A 25,184-nucleotide genomic window follows, 5' to 3' on the forward strand; every position below is an offset into this window, starting at 1 on the left:
TGGAGCCAGCAAAAGTGGATTTTATTACAAAAACAAACACACACAAAACCCCCAACCCTGACATAGATCAGGTCTGGAAAAAGGTGTGGGAGGGTAAGGAAGGAACCTATGGGCCTCTGCAACAATTTGGAAATGACATTAGCAGAACAGTCTCTGAAAAAAATACAAATTGGAAAAGACGACTGAACAGAAGGACCAAAATTCCAGAGAAAAGAGAAACCTCTGTTCATGTTTGCAGGTACCAATATGCAGTTTGATTTGCACCCTCTACTTCTACAAATGATGGGAAATTCTGGAGAAGCTGGACTGGACAGGACATCATAAGGCATCATAAGGACAGGACCATAGCTGTCAACTGACAGATTTGAAAATAAGGGACCAGCAGCCAAAATAAGGGATTTTAGTCAACCAGTTAAAAGGGACCAGATAATTTGGGAGAGCAGCGCCGGTTTTTAGCCCTTCATTTCCAGAGGTTGCTGCTCAAGACACCAGCCGATGAAACACTGCAATTAAATAACTACAAGCAGCAACCACTTTTTGCGCAAAACGAAGCCCAAGCTTCAAAGATGCTGCTGCAGTTCTGTATCTTTTCTCTCGTGCTCCATCTGCAGCTCTCAATTCCATCAGGCGGGGCGGGAGGAAGGGGGGGGGGGAATAGCGCCCAAAGTAAACCCGCAGATCAGACTATCTATGCTAGTCTACCACTACAAATCTATGGGAGAAGCGCTTGCGGTCTTTCCCTTGTAGCCCTTGGAACACCTGCCCGCGCCTCCGCCTCTTCCTCCTCTTCCTGAACTGCTTTCTCTATGGTTGCCCTCGCTCTCCTCTCAAGGCTCCTCAGCAATTCATAGGCCGCACCAGGCTGCTCATCTAATTCGGGTCCTTTGGTGGCACAGCTGCAGTACGGCCTAGCGGGAGCGGCGGAGTAGGGCAGAGGGGAGGCCCCAGGCAGAGACGGCTCAGTTCGGCGGCCGCGAGGAGGATGGCGGCAGAAGGGCCTGAGGCTCCCACTGGTCCCGGCGGGGAGGGGCTCCCAGGGGCCGAGGCTGGTGAGAGGAGGCCGGAGGGGGGCGGGCCAGGCAGCCAAGCAACACACTTGGAGCCTCCCTCCTCCCTGGCCAGCAGGGAGGGAGGGAGGGAGAGGAGCTGCTTCCTTTGAAACCCAGGAAATTTAAAGGACACCCATCAATAAGGGACAGCAGCGGGACATGGGGCTGGGATAAGGGACTGTCCCTCCAAATAAGGGACGCTTGACAGCTATGGACAGGACATGCTTATTTACAAATATACAGGTTGAGCTGGCAGCCGCACACGGGAAGGGCAAGCATGGTAGCCCCCAAATACCTAAAACCCAAACTAGCAGAACTCTGATTGCCTACACACCCATTTTCAGGCATTCCCAGTCTCCAGCCTCTCTCTCTATCTGAACACTCAAGAGCAACTTCAAAGGTGGTTCAGCATCCTCTTTGAATTGATTAATAAGAAAGCCATGCTCCATGGTGGGGGCACAAGGAAGACAGTAGGCAGTCAGAAGGGAGCAGAGCCACAGTTTTAGGCCTCCATCTTGCCAGAAATCATCACCTATTGAAAATCGCTTTCATCGACATTCAGCTCTGGGATCTCATCAGCCGTCACGTTCAGCTCTGGGATCTCATGAGGCATCACATTCAGTTCTGGGATCTCATCAGGCGCCTCAAACAGACGAATGGGTGGTGGTAGCAACTGCTGATCATCACCCGGCAGTGGAAGGAAAGGATCTGGTGTGGAGGAAACAGGAGAGAAGGAGAGAATCATCTGGGAACGGAAGGAGGAAATACTGTAGAGATCTGATGTGCTGCGACCCACAATAGAAACCCAAAGCATTGCAAATGTAGCCCCAGGAGACTACCTTCTGTTGCAAGGACTTCACCCCTCAAGAGGGCCACAGATTCACCACTCACCTTGCCTGTCGGACATAAGGCATTGCACGCCGCGCGCCAAGCCCGCCAAATCATTGTTCAAGTGCTCATCATCTGCAAGGGCCAAACCATTCAGCCAGGGAGCTTGAACGCCCTGCTCCAATCCCGCCAGATAGTGGTTCAAGTGCTCATCTGCAAGGGCCAAATCATTCGGCCTGGGAACTTGAACGCAGTGCTCCAATCCCGCCAGATCGTGGTTCAAGTGCTCATCGTCTGCAAGGGCCAAATCATTCGGCCTGGGAACCTGGGCCTCTTCTGGCTGCCTGGATAAATAAGAACATACATATACATATGTCAGGGAACTGACATCAGAGCCAGGAGTGGAGGCAGAGCTCCCAAGCGATGCCGGAGAAGGGGCAAGCAGGGAGAGAGGGAACTCTTTGGCTGGGGAAGGAAATCAGCGTAACACCAGGGATAAAGGGGGGCGGTCGGGGGAATCAGAGAGGGGTCTCCAGGACTCTTCGCTGGAGACCAGCGGGGAGAGCACTGGTCCTCCTCTGCCCACACCTACCCTGCGCAGAAGACTTCCGCGCAGGGAAAGTAGGTGTAGACTTGGCGTCAAAGAGCTTTTGTGCTGGAAGAAGTTTAAGAAACGCCGACTGACGGATTCTGCTAGCGACTGAACAGCCACGAAGTGAAGGGCTGTCCAGGCAGGAAAGGTTTGACCAGGCTAACTAGGCAGGCAGGGTAGCAACTTACGCACGAGCAACCCCCATACGTTCATTACTATATATATATATATATATATGCATGCCGTATTTTTCTGTGTATAAGACGCCACATGTATAAGACGACACTATTTTTTTAAAACCCGAAATTACAGTGGTGCCCCGCAAGACGAATGCCTCGCAAGACGGAAAACCCGCTAGACGAAAGGGTTTTCCGTTTTGGATGTGCTTCGCAAAACGAATTTCCCTATGGGCTTGCTTCGCAAGACGAAAATGTCTTGTGAGTTCCTGCGGGTTTCCCTCCCCCCCTTTTTCTAAGCCGCTAAGCCGCTTATCAGCTGATCTGCTAATCCGCTAAGCCGCTAATGGGCTTGCTTCACAAGCCGAAAAAACCGTGAGATGAAGAGACTCGCGGAACGGATTCTTTTCGTCTTGCGAGGCACCACTGTAAGATGTTTAGCTTTTTTGGGGGGTGGGGAGGTCACTTCTCCCAATCACTCACCCATCTGCCCACCACAGCTGATCGCTTGCCACAGCCACTGCCCATTGCACACCTTGCTGCAGCCGACAATTTTCTGCCCACTCGCCACCTCCAACACCCCACCCGCCCAATTGCTGCAGCCAGCAATCGCCTGCGAAATTGCCACAGCCAATTGCCAGCAGGCCTTGCTGCAGCCATCAATCACCCGCCCAATCGCAACTGCCAATCTCCTGCTTGCTTCTGCCATTAATTGCGCATCCCCCCTCCGCATTCACTATCCATGTATAAGATGACACCCAATTTTTGCCTTTTTTTTAGTCAAAAGCATCGTCTTATACACAGAAAAATATGGGTGGGTGGGTGTAGTTTTACAATTTAAAATACTCATTTAAACATCCTTCAAATATCAATGACTTCCCTTCTTCTCTTTCCACGGTTCATTTTGCATATCATAAATCCTTGCATATTTTACAAAAACTAAACCATTCAGTATTCCATTATTGCATCCATCAAAACTTATTTACACTGTTCAATTTATTTTACTGCTGCCAACATTTTCAGGTGTACACAATTCGCCGCCATATATTAATATAATATATAATAAACGTTTCCCAATCTTCTCTAAACATATATTCTCCTTGTCCCTTTATTCTATATGTTAAGTCTGCAAGCTGCGCATATTCTGTCAGCTTAAGTTGCCGTTCTTCTCTGGTTGGGACCTCGCTCATTTTCCATTTTTGGGCTAACAAAACATGGGCCACAGTAGTGGCATACATAATAATAATAATAATAATAATAATAATAATAATAATAATAATTTATTTATACCCCGCCCATCTGGCTGGGCCTCCCCAGCCACTCTGGGCGGCTTCCAAAAGAATATTAAAATACTATGATACATCAAACATTAAAAGCATCCCTAAACAGGGCTGCCTTCAGATGTCTTCTAAAAGTCTGGTAGTTGTTGTTCTCTTTGACATCTGGTGGGAGGGCATTCCACAGGGAGGGCGCCACTACCGAGAAGGCCCTCTGCCTGGTTCCCTGTAACTTGGCTTCTCGCAGTGAGGGAACCGCCAGAAGGCCCTCGGCACTGGACCTCAGTGTCCGGGTAGAACGATGGGGGTGGAGACGCTCCTTCAGGTATACTGGACCGAGGCTGTTTAGGGCTTTAAAGGTCAGCACCAACACTTTGAATTGTGCTCGGAAACGTACTGGGAGCCAATGTAGGTCTTTCAAGACCGGTGTTATATGGTCTCGGCGGCCGCTCCCTGTCACCAGTCTGGCTGCTGCGTTCTGGATTAGTTGTAGTTTCCGGGTCACCTTCAAAGGTAGCCCCACGTAGAGTGCATTGCAGTAGTCCAAGCGGGAGATAACCAGAGCATGCACCACTCTGGCGAGACAGTCCACAGGCAGATAGGGTCTCAGCCTACGTACCAGATGGAGCTGGTAAACAGCTGCCCTGGACACAGATTTGACCTGTGCCTCCATGGACAGCTGTGAGTCCAAAGTGACTCCCAGGCTGCGCACCTGGTCCTTCAGGGGCACAGTTACCCCATTCAGGACCAGGGAGTCCTCCACACCTGCCCGCCTCTTGTCCCCCAGAAACAGTACTTCTGTCTTGTCAGGATTCAATCCCAATCTGTTAGCCGCCATCCATCCTCCAACCATCCTCCATAAATAACCTTTTCTGACATCTGGGAATTTCCATTGGAATTATCCCCAACAAAAAGGACTCTGTGTTTTTTTTTTTTTTTTTAAGTACTTTTAAACATTTTTTTTCAATTCATTATGGATTATTTCCCAATACTCTCTTACTCTTTTACATGTCCACCACATATGAAAGAATGTTCCCTCAACCTCTTTGCATCTCCAGCACTGATCTGATTCAGTCTTATACATCTTAGCAAAGCTAGGTAAAGGAAAATGTAAAGGGACGCCTGACCATTAGGTCCAGTCGTGACCGACTCTGGGGTTGCAGTGCTCATCTCACTTTATTGGCCGGGGAGCCGGCGTACAGCTTCCGGGTCATGTGGCCAGCATGACTAAGCCGCTTCTGGCAAACCAGAGCAGCGCATGGAAATGCCGTTTATCTTCCCGCCGGAGTGGTACCTATTTATCTACTTGCACTTTGACGTGCTTTCGAACTGCTAGGTTGGCAGGAGCAGGGACCGAACAACGGGAGCTCACGTCACAGGGATTCAAACCGCTGACCTTCTGATCGGCAGGTCCTAGGCTACTCGGAGTTAAATACCATCTGCAAATCGTTTTCAAGTACAGTGGTACCTTGGGTTACATAAGCTTCAGGTTACAGACTCCGCTAACCCAAAAATAGTACCTCGGGTTAAGAACTTTGCTTCAGGATGAGAACAGAAATCGTGCTCCAGCAGCGCGGCAGCAGCGGGAGGCCCCATTAGCTAAAGTGGTGCTTCAGGTTAAGAACAGTTTCAGGTTAAGAATGGACCTCCAGAACGAATTAAGTACTTAACCTGAGGTACCACTGTAGTTCTCCTTTAAAGAATAACATGCTGTAAACTTCAAATCGTTTAAGTTTCCCCCAGAGGTTAAAATCTATTCCCCCCCCCCCCGCAAATCTAATAACAAATTACCACATTTTTTGCTCTAGAAGACTCACTTTTTCCCTCCTAAAAAGTAAGGGGAAATGTTTGTGCGTCTTATGCAGCGAATGCAGGCTGCGCAGCTATCCCAGAAGCCAGAACAGCAAGAGGGATTGCTGCTTTCACTTCGCAGCGATCCCTCTTGCTGTTCTGGTTTCTGAGATTCAGAATATTTTTTTCTTGTTTTCCTCCTCCAAAAACTAGGTGCGTCTTGTGGTCTGGTGCGTCTTATAGAGCGAAAAATACGGTATACATTTTAGGCAAATTTCTGTCCTGAATTTTCCAACGTGCAGCTTCACTGCCTGTCCACAAGGGAAAGAGAGTGCACTACGACTTTCAGATGCAGGACTAGATGGGATGTTGAGGCAGTGCCTTTCCTAACATGGCAACCAGGCTGCAAAACTCTTTCCCTAAAAAGCTTTGTTTGGCTGCCTCTCCTTTAGGCATCAAGCAAGCTGCAAGGAGCCTTTTATCCCATTGAGCATAGCTTAAAGTTTTGTCTTTGCCTCAGGTTTGGGTGTCTTTGCCTGTGGCCCACCAGATGTCTCAATTTGGCCCATCAGGGTGTTTCCCCAAAGCCACACCCACCTGCCTTACACCTGACATTCTATGTGACATCACCGATAAGCTGATGGGTGGTGAGAGCTGGTCCTCTGAAGATCAGCTACACTAAGGAGTTCCATTAGTGCTTGGAGTCACCAGACTTCATAGAAATGTCAGGTCAAAGTGGCCCACTGTAGATGGGGGGAGCCCAGGATGTTCCTCCCCACAACCCCAACCCAGGGGATTAAGTATGCAGGGCAGCCCCAAATTTCTGATGTCCCCAATAGGCTCAGAAGTTGAAAGAGGTGTGATGAGATCTGGCATGGCAAGTACCGTATTTTTCGCTCCATAAGGCGCACCTGACCTTAAGACGTACCTAGTTTTCAGAGGAGGAAAACAGGGAAAAAATATTCTGAAGCAAATGTTGTACTAAACTATTTAATAAACTACTGGTATATCAGAGTGAGACTGAGAGGGACAGGAGCTGTATGTTTGTTTAGTGTGCATGCTCAAGGAGCCAGCAGATCAGCTGAGACATGGGGGGATTTGCGTAATTTTCCCCTCTCCCTCATCCCCTGCCCTCCAGTCCCCAGCAGCCTTCCTATATTACCTCCTGATTTTCACTGCGCTTGTGGCTCAGAGCTCGAGGTTGGGGTTTTTTTGCTGCTGGTTGCTTAAATTTTATCCTTCCGGATCCAACCCCTCCTGTGCCCTGCCGTCCCTCTGCAGCCTCATTGCTCCATTTAGGGAGCGCACGGACCTTTGCTAGCCGAGGCTGCTGCAGCTGTTGCTGGCTAGGCACCGCTTTTAAAAGCGCCCGCTGGCTCTGAATCGGCTGCCTCCTCCCGGCTCGCTGTAAAGCAAACAAAGGGAGAGCCACGCAAAGCGGGACAGAAGCCCTGTAAGCGGCTCCCGCTTTGCTTGACTGACGGGAGCCACGGCTGCGGTCCAGTGCATTCGCTCAGACGCACAGGCAATTTCACTTTCTTTTTAGAAGGAAAAAAGTGTGTCTTATGGAGCAAAAAATACGGTAAGCTCTCGAAGAAGCTGACATGGGATGAGATGGCACAACTCACTGAGACGAGACTCTGATGAGGCGGCGGTTCAAATAGCGTCTCTCTTCTGTCAGGTCCGCTGGGAAGGAGAGAAAAAAAGGGTGTGTAAGGGAGCTAGAAGCAGGATTGGACCCCTCACCAACCAAAGCAAGGAAGACAGCACTGAGCTCAGCACCCATGAGTTCTGCCTCAGTGGATTCTGCATTCAGAGAGTGCCTGAAGTTTGTACAAATGTTACTCGAATTCTATGCTTGAGAAGAGATCTGGAAATCTGTCTTGTTGATATGCAAATGCATACCTTTTTATATATAAAAAATGAATAATTTACTTTGAAGTTTTTGAGTTGCAGAGTTAGTAGCTATGATTTATATTTATTTTTTAAAAAAGCAAATATCATCTGTGTAGAGGAAAGGAGAAATCTGAATTATCTAGAGAGGGAAACAGGTTGGCCAGCTTCTGGGATTCAGAATATTATTTTTTCTTGTTTTCCTCCTCCAAAAACTGGGTGCGTCTTATGCTCTGGTGTGTCTTATAGAGCGAAAAATACGGTATTTTGTGGATTTCTATCTTATCCCTGAGACCCCTGGGTATAGGGCAGTATATAAATTCAGTAAATCATAATCATCACCTGAGGAGGCTGAATTCTGCACGGTGAGATTACAGAAATACTGAATACATATAAGCCGGGCCCATGAACGTGAAAATGCAAGACATCCGAATGCCCTGGAATTCAGGGCATAGAAGAGTGTCATGAAAGAGGGAACCCCATGACAATCTGGCAGGCAGGAATACCTTCCCGGCGTTCGCTATAGTAAGGAGAAAAAGCTGAATCCCGGGGCGTGTCAGGATAGAGGTACTTCAGTGGATTCTCAGATTTTTGCTCCATAGCCAGGAAGTGATAGTCATGGATGATGTCTGGCAGTGCCAGGGACTTTAGCTCGACGCAGGTGTAGGGCTCCACTGACTGGAACCTGGGGGAACCTGCAGAGGTTAGAAACACATAGTCAAAGTGTCAGGTGGAGTTCTTTCTGATCTTGTCTGGAGATCAACCCATCCAGATGATGGATAGATAATTTATTACGGTCAAAGACCAGCTCGCATAACACAGTAAAAACAGCGTCCATAAAGTTAAAATAGACAATCAGAGCAGATTGCAGCAATAGCTCATGAGTTAAAATTGAGATATGTACATACACCCGTACAACTGATATTTGGGCTAACATAGAAATTGACCCTGAGGCACCCCAAAGGGCAACTTCATCATTTCCCTAGTAAGCTATTTTATTCTAGAGAATGATCTGTACAAATCTGGGCGCAGAATCTGGCTACCAGCCAGGTCGTCAGGTGGAATTAGTTTTGTTCATGCAAGCTTTTTCAAAACTGCATTTTAAATACGTAAATTCTTCTTAGGCTATCTCTGTTGCAAGAATTCCCACCGTCTTATCTTCTAGTGTTTGTTGACGATTATAAAGATTCTATTACTGGGTTTTTGGTTTTGGTTTTAAATCATTGTTTTGTAACAAGAAACCAATGGAATATTTACTGAATAGCAGCTATATAAAAGTTAAATAAAACAGACAGGCAGGCTTAGAATGAAAATGGTCTGCCTACATCTCACCAGCATAGAGCCCGATTTAAGTTTGATGAGGCCCTAAGCTACTGAAGGTAATGGGGCCCTTTATACGTCCAGCTGTCCTTTGTCAACAACAAATTGTTGCTTTTTTGTGTTGAATATCTGCTATGTAGTAATTTATGGACCTAATAGGTATCCAAAGCCATTTGCACATAATAAAATATGTATTTTATCAAAGTAATTGTTGAACTGAAATAAAATTAAGAATAAGTCTATTAATACATCCAGGGTTTTTCCTTTAATTTTTTTGGGGGGCCCCCAAGAGGGTGGGGCCCTAAGCTATAGCTTGTTGAAAGGTAAAGGGACCCCTGACCGTTAGGTCCAGTCGCGGACGACTCTGGGGTTGCAGCGCTCATCTCGTTTTATTGACTTAGGGAGCCGGCGTATAGCTTCCGGGTCATGTGGCCAGCATGACCAAGCCGCTTCTGGAGAAACAGAGCATCGCACAGAAACACCGTTTACCTTCCCGTCGGAGCGGTACCTATTTATCTACTTGTACTTTTTGGTGTGCTTTCGAACTGCTAGGTTGGCAGGAGCAGAGACCGAGCAACGGGAGCTCACCCCGTCGCGGGGATTCGAACCGCCAACCTTCTGATCGGCAAGTCCTAGGCTCTGTGGTTTAACCCACAGCGCCACCCGCTTGTTTATCTTATATGTAAATCTGGCACTGCACTAAACACATGAGGAGAGTTCAGAAGGACTGACAAAAATGGGAGGGTGTATCAATACCTCATTTTGGAAAATCCTGGTGCTGGTTCATGCATTCTATTTATTTATTTGGACCACCTTGTAAGTACTTAAATAATAATAATAATTTGTATTTAAAGGATTTTCACCTTCAAATCTGCAGGAAAGCAAAAGGAGATGGACTTAGTTCTGCCCCCGTGTAGAACTGGGACTGAACTGCAATGGATTTCTCTATCCCTAGTTCTTATACACACTTATCAGGTATAGAGATGGAAAGGCTGGGGGGGGGGGGACTCCCTGAAAATGGGTGTCTGGTGGCAAATATTCCCACTTCCACACCTGTTTTTGCTGGTTCCAGGGACACAAGAACAGGCCCTATAGCTGATTTTCCTTACCCCAGTGCAATCCAGTTAAAATGATAAAAAATGAAAATAAAAGGCTTCTTTTGGTTTTTGTCATGTCCTTCAGAGACAGCCCAGACTTGCTTGATTTAATTAGCATTTCCCAGCTCTGCATCAATAATCAATACTTCAGATTTGCAATCGTAGCTTGGACTGTATGTTGTTTTTAACCTTGCTTATCTTCTTGTCCGAATGCTTGATTAAGTTATACCAATTAAAGGAAATGGATTTGCTGCAAGCCTAAAAACTTGTCTTTGAACCATAAATTTTCTGTGTGCTGACACAAAGGGGCACTAACTCTCCAGCTTAACATGGCAGAGGGAAGTAAGGTAAAAACTCTCTAACTGCTACACAGAAATCATACTTATATTTCCCCCGCTGAGAAAGGCAAAATTGTCACAGGGACAACTGTTCCCCACATTCCACCCCCATTTTCACAGATTTTTTAAAAGGATTCACATCTCTAATCAGTGCGCAAGTTAAAAAATACAATGAAGCATTGGAAAAAATTGTTTTTTAAAAAAAAACCCAAGAATTTTTTTTTAAAAAAACAACAACAGAAAAACACACACACTGTGATGATTAAGAAGAAGAGGAGTTTGGATTTGATATCCCGCCTTTCACTCCCTTTAAGGAGTCTCAAAGCGGCTCGCATTCTCCTTTCCCTTCCTCCCCCACAAGAAACACTCTGTGAGGTGAGTGGGGCTGAGAGACTTCAGAGAAGTGTGACTGGCCCAAGGTCACCCAGCAGCTGCATGTGGAGGAGCGGGGAATCGAACCTGGTTCACCAGATTACGAGTCTACCGCTCTTAACCACTACACCACACTGGCACCACAAGGCAAGGCAAGGGAGAGAATTCCAGGAAATAACCTGTGTTGTCGAAGTCCACCCAGGTAAAGGTGATGCCCCCATTTGCGGTGCTCTCACTGAAGCGCAGCAGGAAGGTGCCTGCCTTCTTCTTCTTCAGCAAACTCCTCTCCCGCTTGCGGCTCACGAACCCCATGATGCGGCTAGGATGAGATGCAGGTGGGAAGAGGAAAAATATCGAGGTCAAACAGCTGCCACCTTTGCGCTGCCTTAACTCCCTCCCGACAACTACAGCCTCACATCAGATGGGTGGGGTACAAATAATAAAATTACTTTTATGACGATCTCTTCCTGCAGCCCCCTCCCCTGAGTGACAAGGACAAGGAATTTACTTAATTACTGAAAACATGCACTGGCCAGTATGTGACTTGGATGTAGGGCAGGGTGGCTCATAGCTGAGACAGCATCTACAGGTGAAACTCGAAAAATTAGAACATCGTGGAAAAGTTCATTTATTTCAGTAATTCAACTTAAAAGGTGAAACTAATACATGAGATAGACTCATGACATGCAAAGCGAGATACTGTGGTACCTCATGTTACATACGCTTCAGGTTACAGACTCCACTAACCCAGAAATAGTACAGTGGTGCCCCGCAAGACGAATGCCTCGCAAGACGGAAAACCCGCTAGACGAAAGGGTTTTCCGTTTTGGAGGTGCTTCGCAAACTGAATTTCCTATGGGCTTGCTTCGCAAGATGAAAATGTCTTGCGAGTTCCTGCAGGGTTTTTTTCCTCCCCCCCTTTTCTAAGCCGCTAAGCCGCTTATCTGCTTATCCGATAAGCCAATAAGCCGCTAAAAGCCGCTAAACCGTCAATGGGCTTGCTTCGCAAGACGAAAAAACCGCTAGATGAAGAGACTCGCGTAACGGATTAATTTCGTCTTGCAAGGCACCACTGTACCTTGAATTAAGAACTTTGCTTCAGGATGAGAACAGAAATTGTGCAGCAGCGGCAGGCCCCATTAGCTAAAGTGGTACCTCGGGTTAAGAACAATTTCAGGTTAAGAACAGACCTCCAGAACGAATTAAGTACTTAACCAGAGGTACCACTGTATGTCAAGCCTTTATTTGTTATAATTGTGATGGTCATGGCGTACACCTCAGCAGTGCCACAGGCTGATAGCATCCATGCCATGCCACACTGAGGCAGTAATTGATGCTAAAGGGGCCCAAACCAAGTACTGAGTACATATGCATGCTTCTACTTCTCAGAGGTCCAATATTGCTCTATTTGCAATCCTTGTTTTCCTGAGTTCATTTAATATTCTAATTTTCTGAGATTGCTAATTTGGGGTTTTCATCAGCTGTATGCCATGACCAACACAATTGTAACAAATAAAGGCTTGACATATGTCACTTTGCATGTCATGAGTCTATCTCATATATTAGTTTCACCTTTTAAGTTGAATTACTGAAATAAATGAACTTTCCCACGATATTCTAATTTTTCGAGTTTCACCTGTAGTTTTGAATAGAACAGTTGGGAGTTCGGCACAGTCTGTTGGCCGCAGAGCTGTGCATCGAAGGCTACCTGTGGGTCAATTCCCCATGGACTGAAGTGCTTGCTTGGTAATGTATATGCTACAGTGGTACCTCTGGATGCGAACAGGATCCATTCCGGAGCCCTATTCGCATCCAGAAGCGAATGCAACCCGCATCTGCGCGTGCCGCAATTTGCCGCTTCCGCACATGCGCGTGACGTCATTGTGACCATCTGCGCATGCTGTGAAACCCGGCAGTAACGTGCTCCGTTACTTCCGGGTCGCCACAGAGCACAACCTGAAAATACTTATCCTGAAGCGTATTCCTCCCGAGGTATGACTGTACTTGCTGTTTGGAATAAAATCTGTAACCTTCTTACCCACTTGCGTTTGTGTTGCTTCTGAATCTAATTCGAAAAGAACCACCATGCATTGGGCAAGACAATGTATTCCAACTCTACAACTATCATTCTATGAAAGGGGGTTTGTACAGTGGTACCTCAGGTTACAAACGCTTCAGGTTACATACGCTTCAGGTTACAGACTCTGCTAACCCAGAAATAATACCTCGGGTTAAGAACTTTGCTTCAGGATGAGAACAGAAATTGTGCTCCGGGGGCACAGCAGCAGCAGGAGGCCCCATTAGCTAAAGTGGTGCTTCAGGTTAAGAACAGTTTCAGGTTAAGAACGGACCTCCAGAACAAATTAAGTACGTAACCAGAGGTACCACTGTATTTGCAAAGAACTCAGGTGGCTTTTGCAACGAGTGGCGGAGACGGGCAAAACACCCCCTAGCAAACAGCGCCCTCCAGGGGCCGTTGCCGTTCAAGGCTTTGTGCGACTCCTCGAGTTCTGCTATTTGAGAAGGAAGAAGCCGAATTCCCCCCTCTTCTTCCCCACCCCTCTCCTTACTCGTTGTTCCAGAGTTGCAGGAGGTGCTCCTTAATCAGGAGCAGGATGCCATCAATCCAGGTCCAGAAGGAGAAAGCGTACGTAGTAGGCTGTGGGGGAAAGGGGAGAGGAAATAAGAAGAGGGAAAGGCACTTCGGTGAGCAGCAGCAGGAGGCAGGGGCGGCGCTTACCCTGGCAAACTGTGCCCAGGCGACTGTGCTCTGCGATGTTGCATTTGGTCCTTCGGTGGAAAGAAAAGGCAAGAAGTGAGCTGCATGATTGTTCTGACAGAAATGGGGGGGGGGTGAGGCCTGTTAGTTGACCCCTCTTTGGCACCCCCACCCCCTTACTTCCACTTTATGGACTTGAGGGAACAGAAGATAACACTCTGTTATTCTATCTTGAGCAGCTACCACCAACCCTGGCTCTACATTCATGGTCACTGATGGAAAGTGGTACCTTGGTTCTCAAATGCCTTGGTTCCCAAATGCCGAAAACCTGGAAGAAAGCATTCCGGTTTTCCAACATTTTTCGGAAGCCAAATGTCCGATGTGGTTGTAGTCAGTTGTTTCCGGGGTGCCTGCACCCATCAGAAGCTGCGCCTACATTTTCAAAAATTTCGGAAGTCAAACGGACTTCCGGAACGGATTAAGTTTGGCGCTTTTGTTTTTGCCATCTATTTTGTGTTTTTGTTTTTGAGGCTTTTTCAGTTTATTTGTTTTTGTGACCGTGTGGAACCCAGTTCAGCTACTGATTGATTGATTGATTGTGTGACTGTGGAAATGGATAAAAGCTAAATGGTGGGGTTCTGAAAATCCAAAATAAATTGAACCACTGCACTACACTGGCTCCGCATTACCAGACTCCCCCATTACCACAGAGTTTCTCTCTCAGCATCTTGAGTTGATCTGCGTTTAGGCCTCGGTCAGTAGCAGCCAAGAATTGCCAGCTCAGGACAGGGGACAGCTGGTCCCAGGTGGCAGCAGGTGGATTGCAGAAAAATAGCTGGTTCTGAGAGAAAGAGAGGAGGGGAGAGGGAAAACACACACAGTGAGCCAGGCGAGACCAATTTAGGGAACAGGAGGGACACAGGGCATGAGGTTGGAGGGAAATCCGGGACGATCAAAAGCTTTGATACAAAGCTGGCCGGGACAATGTCGCAAGAGTTACAAAAACCCAACATGGAACCCTGAAGGTGTTGCTACGTTCCAAGTCCCCTTCATCCCAGGTAATATTTCTGGGTTAGCGGAGTTCGTAACCTGAAGCGTATGTAACCCGAGGTACCACTGTACACACAAGCGACTTTCATGTAGAAAGAGCAGGTTGCCTGTGGGGAAGAAAAGTCACGGGTCGACACATGTGCAAGACTGCTGCAGGCACATGCCCTGCGCAGCGTCGTGTGCTGTGGAGCACACACAAGGAATGGAGTCCGGAAATAAAAAGCGACCAGTGCCAAAGTTAGTGATTGTTTCTCCAGGGGGTGTTTCCGGGTATCCTCTGAAGCATGGTCGAGGTGTGTGGGGGGGTATTAATCTGTCATCTTGCGAACTGAGGGGGTCTTTACAGGCTAAACATGGGCAAGGTATGCACATCTAAATGACAGCAGTTCTATATTGGAATTCTGAATAAAATTATTATTTGCTGCTATATAATAAATAAATAAATTAACAACAACAACAATTTATTTATACCCCGCCCATCTGGCTGGCTTTCCCCAGCCACTCTGGGCGGCTTCCAACAAAACACTAAAATACAATAACCTATTAAACATTAAAAGCTTCCCTAAACGGGGCTGCCTTCAGATGTCTTCTAAAAGTTTGGTAGTTATTTTTCTCTTTGACATCTGGCGGGAGGGCATTCCACAGGATGGGCGCCACCACCAAGAAGGCCCTCTGCCTGGTTCCCTGTAGCTTGGCTTCTCGCAGTGAGGGAACTGCCAGAAGGCCCTCAGCGCTGGACCTCAGGGTATATTTATTCTTATTCTTTTTATTTATATACCAGCCTATACCTGCAGCTGTCAAGAGTGGTTCACAGAATAAAACCAGAATATAAAACCACAAAGTACATAATGAGAATATTGGGTTGTTGGTAACCTGATAACACACACACACACCCCACAAACATTTTAAAAGGGCACAGGATGTCAATCAAATCAACCAAAGGTAAAGAGGGACGTTTTTGCCTGGCGCCTAAAGGTGTATAATGAAGGCAGCAGCCAGACCTCCCTGGGGAGAGCATTCCACAAACAGGGAGCCACTGTAGAAAAGGCCCTGTTCTCGTGTTGCCACCTTCCAGAAGCTCACGCTGAGAAGGCACACAAAGAAGGGCCTCAGGTGATATAATTTTATTGTGTACTATTATATTCGAATGGATTGTTGAGTATTACTTTGCTTGACATAAGTCGTTTATTTCAAAGTTATGTTTTTATTATGATTTTTTTGTATTGGATCAGATCGTTACAAGGTTATGATCTTTTTTGTGTATTTTGTTGTTTCTTCAGCTTGCGAACCACCTTATGTATAGTAATTTTAAAAGGTGGTATACAAATTAAAAGTGAAATGAAACAAAATGCTTTCTGGCTAGGGTGTCAACCCTACCCCACAGAGGCAGCTTCCAAAAAAGAGAGAAATGTAGTATGTTTCTTACCGTTGGGTTTGGACTGAACATGAGGTACCATAAGATAGAGGCCCAAGCACTGGACATCTGGTTGGTATTAGAGATGACCACCACCGGCAAAGTGGATGTCTAAGAGGAGAAAGATCACAAATCTTGAAAGAGCAGCAATAAATGCCGATCCCAGACCCTGGGCCAAATTAAAAAGGCCATCGTCCCCATATGACAAATTCTGCTCTCTCCTTGACCAGTATTCACAAACTGGGGCAAAAACACGAAGAAGGCAGTCGACAGATGGGCCTAATGGATCTACCTTCTTCCCAATCTCCTTTCAGAGCTATCTCATTCTTCTGCAGTGACAAAAATATTCTCAACGAAGAGAAGTTTGATCAAACGAAGTTTCGGTGATGTTACGGACAAGAGTTAGACAGGGTACTGGCGTTTGTCACCTGTTTCGCCCATGAAGAGTCTTGGGCTTCTTCAGTAAATTCTCTCTCACGGTTTTGATGTATTTATAAATATTCACTGGTGGTACAAACCAAAACTTATAAGTGTTTAAATAAAATAAATGCTTAAGTCAAGAAAGAACTTAGCATATGAAGTGCAAGTATTGATTTTTCGTATTTATATTCTCAGAAATTACATAATGAATGTTTAAAGGTTAATCAGGTTTTGGTTTATATCACCAGCGAATGTATGTAAACACGCCAAAAGCTTGAGGGAGAATTTCCTGAAGAAAGAAATTAAATATTGTAGCTTAAGCCAAGAAGGAATGTAACATATGGACTCCAAGTAGAGACTTTTGTACTTGCCTGTTCAGCTATTATTTAGAAATTTTATTTAATCTTCATTGATATCTAACCCTTGAGCGTAACATCGCCGACACCTCGTTTGATCAAACTTACCTTTGTTGAAATCTACAGGAGCCTGGCTAAAGGAACTTTAAAGACTGAATTTTCCTTTTGGACACAATTTGAATGAGTTTTCTGTTTGTGGCTTCTTGTACCTTGTTCTCTCAATTTTTGGATTATTAATACAGTGGTGCCCCGCAAGACGAACGCCTCGCAAGACGGAAAACCCGCTAGACGAAAGGGTTTTCCGTTTTGGAGGCGCTTCACAAAACGAATTTCCCTATGGGCCTGCTTTGCAAGACGAAATGTCTTGCGAGTTCCTGCGGGTTCCCCCCCCCTTTTTCCCCCTTTTCCTAAGCCGCTAAGCTGCTTATCAGCTGATCCGCCAAAAGCTGCTAATCCGCTAATAGCGCTAATCCGCTAAACTGTCAATGGGATTGCTTCGCAAGACGAAAAAACCGCTATACGAAGAGCCTCACGGAACGGATTAATTTCGTCTTGCGAGGCACCGCTGTTTAAGATTTAGAACGTAGAATGGTTTGTTTGGTAGTGTTTTGTGTGCTGCTTACTTCATTCTGGTTTACTATGAGAATTGGCAGCATAGGTTCATTTCTTCAGTAGGCTAACTTCAAGCAACCTGGCCAGTAAGAGGACTGCATTCAACCACAACCAACTCCTAACTGCATCAGTGAGGTCCTCATACCTGCAGCTGACAGGTAAAATCCTGGTAGCAATAGTCCAGGATGAAAGTGATGGTGTGAAGCTCCTCTGTGACAGGCAATAATCCCTAGGGGAGGGAGAGAGAATGAGAATTAGCAAAAGCAAGAGAAACACACCTAGTTGAGTCTGTTATTTTATACAGACAGATTTTTCTGGAACCTTAAAAGATTTATTGGGTTGTGAACTTCTGTAGACTAGAGTCCATCCATCAGATGCAGGAAGTGTTAGAACAACTGACTACAGTGGTACCTCAGGTTAAGTACTTAAATCATTCCGGAGGCCCGTACTTAACCTGAAACTGTTCTTCACCTGAAGCACCACTTTAGCTAATGGGGCCTCCTGCTGCTGCTGCGCCGCCAGAGCACGATTTCTGTTCTCATCCTGAAGCAAAGTTCTTAACCTGAAGCACTATTTCTGGGTTGGGGAGTCTGTAACCTGAGGTGTATGTAACCTGAGAAAGGATTTGCTGAAATTACTAATTGAACTAGAATACAAAAAGGGAGGTGTGAGGAGGTCAGGGAAACAAGTAAATGAAAGACAAGATATGGAAAGGATGATGTGTTTTTAAAGTGTTTTTATTTTTATTTTTGTTTTGTTTTGTATTTTTTGTTTATTTTCTCTTTTTTATTTTTGTAACCTCTTTGAAACTTTAATAAATATTATTTAAAAAATAATAATAATGAAGCACTATTTCTGGGTTAGCAGAGTCTATAACCTGAAGTGTATATAACCTGAAGCGTATGTAACCCGAGGTACCACTGTACACACACTTCCAAGTACTGTATTTTTCACTCTATTAGACGCACCGGACAATAAGACGCACCTAGTTTTTAGGGGAGGAAAACAAGAAATAAGAAAGGAACGCAAAGCATCCTGAGCTAAGAGGGAGCGCTCCTCCATCTTCGCTCAGGAGGCTTTGCAGGGCTATCCCTGAAGCCAGGAGAGCAAGCGGGATTGGTGCGCACCAATCCCTCTTACCCTCCTGGCTTCAGCGAAAGCAAGCCTACTGGCTTTCCTCCCAAAAGAGGCGCACGCTCTTTAGAGGGAGCGCGGCTCTTGGGGGCTTTTCTGGGAGGTGGGGGAAGGGACAGCGCTATCCTTTCCCCCACCTTCCGCAAAAGCCAGGGATAGCTGCACGTAGCCTCCGCAGGGCAGCAGGATGAAGGCTGCCTGTGCCCTGCTGAGGCTTCACGCGGCTAAGCCAGAAGCTAGAACAGCTAGAGGGAGCGCTGCGCAGCGATCCCGCTTGCTGTCCTGGCTTATGGGATAGCTGCGCGCGCACACATTTCCCCTTACTTTTTAGGAGGGGAAAAGTGCGCCTTATAGAGCGAAAAATACGGTACTTAGGTGTGTCTGTGCCAAAAAGACCATGAAATACAGTACAATGTCAGTTTATTGTGATGAGGGTGCCCCAAGCCTCCAAGCAAACTAACTCTACTGTATGCATTGTTGTTTTCAGTTTATTATCAAGTTGTTCTGTATTTTACAGATTCCAAAGTCCCTTCGAGACATCTTCCTGTGGAAAGTGATGGATGAATATAATAAAAGAAATAATGACAGAGCACACTTAACTTGAACAACACTTTTCTGTCTGCTCTATGTCTGACTAAGAGCCTTGGATTTCCAGCAGTCAATGGAAAACCCAGGTTGAGAGATGGCAATATTGTACCTAAGTCTGCGGAGAACTGAGGCCTTCTCTTTAAAATGCCTGTTATCAGATAAAAACCTTATGATTACACACTAGCACGATTCTGTGCATCAGATATTAACCACAGGGAAATTGTGATAAATTAAGGACAGCAAGCCTTATGGAGGCACTACTACTACTACAACTACTACTACTACTATTATTATTATTATTATTATTATTATTATTATTATTATTATCATTTCCTTTATGAAATCTTGTGTTTTAGACACAGGACAATCCAGTGTTCAACTGGATCGTTCCAGTAGCAGCTAAAATTCTAGTTGCTTAGCGACACTTGTCTCTCTGTTTTTATTCCGGCTTGTTCTCATAACTATTGTATCTTGCTTTTATAATTTTTTTTTTAGCCATTTTTAAACTGCTGGTCTATGGCCGTAATAAACTGATTGGATGGGATTGGTGTGCTTACAAAGCCACCCCACTAAGCCTGCTCCTCCTGTAAGCAGCAACAATAGCACTGCTGGGAGGCCAGAAAGGAGCCACATCACGGCTGCATTGAGCCAGCCACTCTTGGGAAAGGCAAACTGTCAGGGAACTGCCATCAGAGCCAAGAGTGGAGGTAAGGCTCCGCAATGACGCAGGAGAGGGGACCAGCAGGGGGAGAGAGAGCACTTCCTCTGGGGAAGGAAATCAGTGTGACGCCAGGAAGAAAGGGGAGTCGGAGAGGGCTTTGGAGGGAGGGCTCCGAGACTCTTCCACCGAGACCAGCGGGGAGAGCACCGGACCTCCGCTAGGGACGCCCACTCTGCGCAGAAAGCCTCCGCGCAGGGACGCTAGGCGGAGACTTGGTGTGAAGGAATTTTTATGTTGGAAGAAGTTCAGGAAACGCCCACTGACGGATTCTGCCGGTGACTAGGACAGCCACGGAGTAAGGGCTGTCCAGCCAGGGAAAGGTTTAGCCGGACAACGCAGTCAGCAGCAGTTGTGGCTTACGCACAAGCAACCCCAATTCCCATTACACAAACCCACCTCACTGAGCCCTTTGCTGCCCTTGCCTTTGCCCAAACCGCATTTCTGCTCCTTCAGCATCTGCAAAGAGAAGAAGAACCACATGTTTACAAGGCTGGAAGCAACCAGATGCCATCATGCTGGGCAGCACTCCCTGGCAGAGGTCAAAGCTGTTCTCATGCCTCTAAGACAGGGGTCAGCAACCTTTTTCAGCTGTGGGCCAGTCCACCGTCCCTCAGAACATGTGGTGGGCCGGACTATTTTTTTTGGGGGGGGGAATGAACGACTTCCTATGCCCCACAAATAACCCAGAGATGCATTTTAAATAAAAGCACACATTCTACTCATGTAAAAACACCAGACAGGCCCCACAAATAACCCAGAGATGCATTTGAAACAAAAGGACACATTCTAAAAAGGTAAAGGGACCCCTGACCATTAGGCCCAGTCATGGCCGACTCTGGGGTTGCGGTGCTCATCTCACTTTTTTGGCCGAGGGAGCCGGCGTATAGCTTCTGGGTCATGTGGCCAGCATGACTAAGCCGCTTCTGGCGAACCAGAGCAGCGCACGGAAACGCCGTTTACCTTCCTGCTGGAGTGGTACCTATTTATCTACTTGCACTTTGACGTACTTTTGAACTGCTAGGTTGGCAGGAGCAGAGACCAAGCAATGGGAGCTCACCCTGTCGTGGGGATTCAAACCGCTGACCTTCTGATCAGCAAGTCCTAGGCTCTGTGGTTTAACCCACAGTGCCAGACACATTCTACTCATGTAAAAATACGCTGATTCCCGGACTGTCTACGGGCCAGATTTAGAAGGCAATTGGGCTGGATCCAGCCCCCAGGCCTTAGGTTGCCTACCCCTGCTCTAAGAAGATCCATCTTCGTGCAAACGTAGACCACAAAGGGTGTCACAAGCTCAGAAGAGGAAGAACAGAGAGTGACTCACTGAGAAATGGGAGACTGGTAATCATTATTAAAAGGGGAGAGGAGGGAAGCTACAGCAAATGAATGTCAAGGCCCAATTGATGGTAGGGAAAAGTCCTTCCTGCCACGCATTTGATCCTTAATCATAACCTGCCTATGAATAAGGCCAGTGGGCATCGTTGTTGGTTTTATTTTATTTTTTGGAGGGAGGGCGTTAAAGAAATGAGGCACCAGTACTAATCTCTCCATAAAAGTGGCTGTGGGTCCTAGCACAAAATGGCTGCTATGGGGAGCAAAAATGAAGAGGCAGTGTGCTCCATACATGTACTAAAAAAATACACACCAAAGCCCATACATTATGTTCCTCCCCACTTCCTGCCCCAGAAAGACACTTCACCAGGCTCGTCTTCTTCATAAATATTTAGGCCTCCTAGCAGGTCCCAGATGAGGGAATACAGTGCTCTTTCTCAGACCTCATGAGCTAGAGTAGGGAAAGTCAATTTATATATATAAAAAAATTATTAACATATAAAGCACATATATACATTTACACAATACACATACACAACACGCTACCTTATTTCCATAACATAAAACATACCTACATTGCTCTATATAATATCTACCTATACTGTACATATCAACATATCTACACACCTACCCCACACGGACACCCACCGAGTGACTTGACTTCCAGCCATTATTGTTACGCTACTTTATTTTTCCAACTAGCTTAAATGCATTTCATTAATTCTTTAATCTCTTCTTCTATCTTGACTCTACTCTCCTTTCACTCTAATCATTTTCACTCAATATCTATCAGAAATTCTACTTTTTCCACATAAATTTTGATGTATTCCTTAAAGATAGCCCACTCCTTATTCACTTTTTGTACCATATCTCCTCTTATCCTTCTTGTTATTTTGGCAATATGGAAGTATTCCATCATTTTAGATAACCAGTCTGTTTTAGTTGGGACGCTGCTACTTTTCCAATTTTTGGCCATCAATAACCTTGTCAGGGACGCGGGTGGCGCTGTGGGTAAAACCTCAGTGCCTAGGACTTGCTGATCGTAAGGTCGGCGGTTCAAATCCCCGCGGCGGGGTGAGCTCCCGTCATTCAGTCCCAGCTCCTGCCCACCTAGCAGTTCAAAAGCACCCCTAAGTGCAAGTAGATAAATAGGTACCACTTTATAGTGGGAAGGTAAACGGTGTTTCCGTGTGCGGCGCTGGTGCTGGCTCGCCAGCTGCAGCTTTGTCACGCTGGCCACGTGACCCGGAAGTGCCTTTGGACGGCGCCGGCTCACGGCCTCTTGAGCGAGATGAGCGCGCAACCCTAGAGTCGGACACGACTGGCCCGTACGGGCAGGGGTACCTTTACCTTTACCTTTAACCTTGCCGCTGTAGTTGCGTACATAAATATATCTCTAACAAACTGAAAAAGATGTTTAAATTTCATTTGAAAAAAAAACCCAGAATCCTTTCTCCTAGGTATCATGTCAGAGGAAATAAAAAGAACGGTCAGGGAAAGTCAATTTTATTCATTTTCTTATTACTACTACTACTATTTATTAAATTTGTATACCACCCTATATCCGCAGGTCTCAGGGCAGTTCTCAAAATAAAATCACAATATAAAATCACAAAATAAATAATAAAAATAAAAACAAGAATGGCCCAATAACCCCCCCTCCCTAACACATTTCTTGTTTGAGCCACATAGAATGGAGGAAGAAAGTCTCAAAGAGAGCTGGCCAAAATGTCTTCCATATTTATTTTGCCGCACGTTGTTCAGAATTGTGTGGCAACCACAGTAGCAGGACAAAATTGGGGTAGGTGGGTGGGGTTTGAGGCACAGGGTAACAGTGAGTCATCCCAGAGCTCAAGACTTGAACTGTCAAGTCTTTCTTCCACCACAGCTGCACAAACACAAATTCCCATCCCAGAGCTGCAAACAAACAGGATTTTTGCATCTCCCCCATCACCAGGCCCTTACAATGTACTTGAAGTCACAGATGAGCCCCTCCACCTGGGGCCGGTCCATCACCATGGTTTTGGTGGTTGACGGCAAGATGTTGAACCTCCGAAACCTGCAAATGAGAGAGGGAGAGATTTTTAAAAGTGACACGCACGCACACACACACACACACACACACACACACACGTAATCTGTGAAAGCTTGTCATTCCCAGATGGCCAGTAACAAGTTTATAATCAGGTGGAGTTTTATTGTTATGCTATTCTGCTCAAGAAGGGACACGGGTGGCGCTGTGGGTTAAACCACAGAGCCTAGGACTTGCCAATCAGAAGGTCAGTGGTTCGAATCCCCGCGATGGAGTGAGCTCCCGTTGCTCGGTCCCTGCTCCTGCCAACCTAGCAGTTCGAAAGCACGTCAAAGTGCAAGTAGATAAATAGGTACCGCTCTGGCGGGAAGGTAAACGGCGTTTCTGTGCACTGCTCTGGTTCGCCAGAAGCAGCTTAGTCCTGCTGGCCACATGACCCAGAAGCTGTACACTGGCTCCCTCAGCCAATAAAGCGAGATGAGCGCCGCAACCCCAGAGTCGCCACGACTGGACCTAAGGTAAAGGGCTCCCTTTACCTTTATTCTGCTCAAACAGCAGAATAGGAAGCCCAGCTGCCATGTTTCCTTCTGCTCATGTGGACCAGTTCTGGGGTTCAGCTTTCATGAGCAATGACTTGGATCGAGCCTTTTCTACATGCCAGAAGACACCTCCCTGCTGCCAATTCCCCTACCATGCAAGCGAGCAAATTTCACATCACCATCTCCAAACTGGTGTGTGTGTTTTGTAGAGGTATTCTGCAACATGCAATTGGATGCAACAATAATACTTTTGTGGTCAATTTGTATTGGACTGTCCAATCGCCATTCCAGTTTATTAGTTGTCTCGCGATGCCCCTCTAACCTTAATTACATTATTGCCGTTTGGAGGGGCACCTGCACTTCAGTGCAAAAAAAGCAAGATAACTAAACAACAACCTGGAACATGGTTTTTTTGGTACGAAGAGTTATGGGATTTCAGCAGGAAGTTACGGGAGATGCACTGATTGGAATCAAAGCAATACAGTGGACACTCAGGTTGCGAACGTGATCTGTGCAGGAGGCACGTCCGCAACCTGCAGCATCCGCAACCCGCAGCGCAGCGTCTGTGCATGCACAGGTTGTGATTTGGCACCTCTGTGCATGCGCAAAGCATGATTTTGTGTTTCTGTGCATGCGCATGCGCCGAAACCTGGAAGTAACCCATTCCGGTACTTTCGTGTTTCGGCACGTCCATAACACGAAAACATGCAACCTAAGCATCTGTAACACGAGGTATGAGTGTACGTCTACCCTGAAACTTTTAGAGGACTGAAAGCAGGGTTTGCATATGCGCATCGCAAAAACATCAAGAGCATAAATAAGAAAGATGGCAAGAGAGTTTGGATTTGATATCCCGCTTTATCACTACCCGAAGGAGTCTCAAAGCGGCTAACATTCTCCTTTCCCTTCCTCCCCCACAACAGACACTCTGAGAGGTGAGTGGGGCTGAGAGACTTCAGAGAAGTGTGACTGGCCCAAGGTCACCCAGCAGCTGCATGTGGAGGAGCGGAGACGCGAACCCAGTTCCCCAGATTATGAGACTACCGCTCTTAACCACTACACCACACTGGCTCAAGGGGCCAAGTTGCTGGTTAAGCAAAAGCCTGCCCCTTCCTCTGCCATGTAGGTGCCAAATCAAAGCTTGTGCCCCACCACCAGCCTCCCAGTGGGCAAGGCTTACTATTTTCCATTGCCTTTCCACAGCTGTTGCTTACCTTTCCAAATTAGCAGCGTTCCTGCAAGAGATGAAGAAAAAGAAAGAGTTTTTAGCGAAAGAGCCCTACGCCCTCCCCACAAGTCGCACCGCTGCAATCTTCAGCCCTGCCCTTGCGACTATAAAACAAAAACACCTTGGCACTTCACCAAGAGGAACTCACCGGTCGATCTCAATCTTCACCTCCATCGGGTGATTTCGATCCAGGAGCTTCACCAGGAGCCTGAATTAAGTGGCAACAACAGTTTGTTATAACCCACAAGATCAAAAGTGGCAGGCAGCAGAGTTTCACTCCGTAAGGGCAAGTGTGAGCCTGGCTCT

The 25,184-nt window shown here is 46.4% G+C and overlaps 1 protein-coding gene across 2 annotated transcripts in view; it reads right to left on the minus strand.

The window, feature by feature from the left end:
- Window positions 1-25,184, minus strand: part of STAT2 (signal transducer and activator of transcription 2) — a 49,019-nt gene continuing 23,835 nt past the window's right edge. The window contains exons 11-25 of one of the 2 annotated variants that reach the window (XM_081849588.1): window positions 25,027-25,086; window positions 24,865-24,885; window positions 23,045-23,138; window positions 20,144-20,203; window positions 17,450-17,533; window positions 15,929-16,027; window positions 14,158-14,293; window positions 13,474-13,523; window positions 13,304-13,392; window positions 10,913-11,052; window positions 8,113-8,301; window positions 7,342-7,399; window positions 2,112-2,221; window positions 1,941-2,033; window positions 1-1,757 (exon numbers count right to left, since the gene is read on the minus strand). In XM_081849588.1, coding sequence (XP_081705714.1) covers window positions 1,582-1,757; window positions 1,941-2,033; window positions 2,112-2,221; window positions 7,342-7,399; window positions 8,113-8,301; window positions 10,913-11,052; window positions 13,304-13,392; window positions 13,474-13,523; window positions 14,158-14,293; window positions 15,929-16,027; window positions 17,450-17,533; window positions 20,144-20,203; window positions 23,045-23,138; window positions 24,865-24,885; window positions 25,027-25,086 — 1,459 coding nt within the window. In that variant the 3' untranslated portion in view covers window positions 1-1,581. Of the gene's footprint in view, window positions 1,758-1,940; window positions 2,222-7,341; window positions 7,400-8,112; window positions 8,302-10,912; window positions 11,053-13,303; window positions 13,393-13,473; window positions 13,524-14,157; window positions 14,294-15,928; window positions 16,028-17,449; window positions 17,534-20,143; window positions 20,204-23,044; window positions 23,139-24,864; window positions 24,886-25,026; window positions 25,087-25,184 lie in introns of both variants that reach the window. The other variant, XM_081849587.1, reaches the window with a different exon arrangement.

Source organism: Podarcis erhardii, assembly GCF_964252035.2.
Source record: "Podarcis erhardii genome assembly, chromosome: 2".
Lineage (NCBI taxonomy): Eukaryota > Metazoa > Chordata > Lepidosauria > Squamata > Lacertidae > Podarcis > Podarcis erhardii.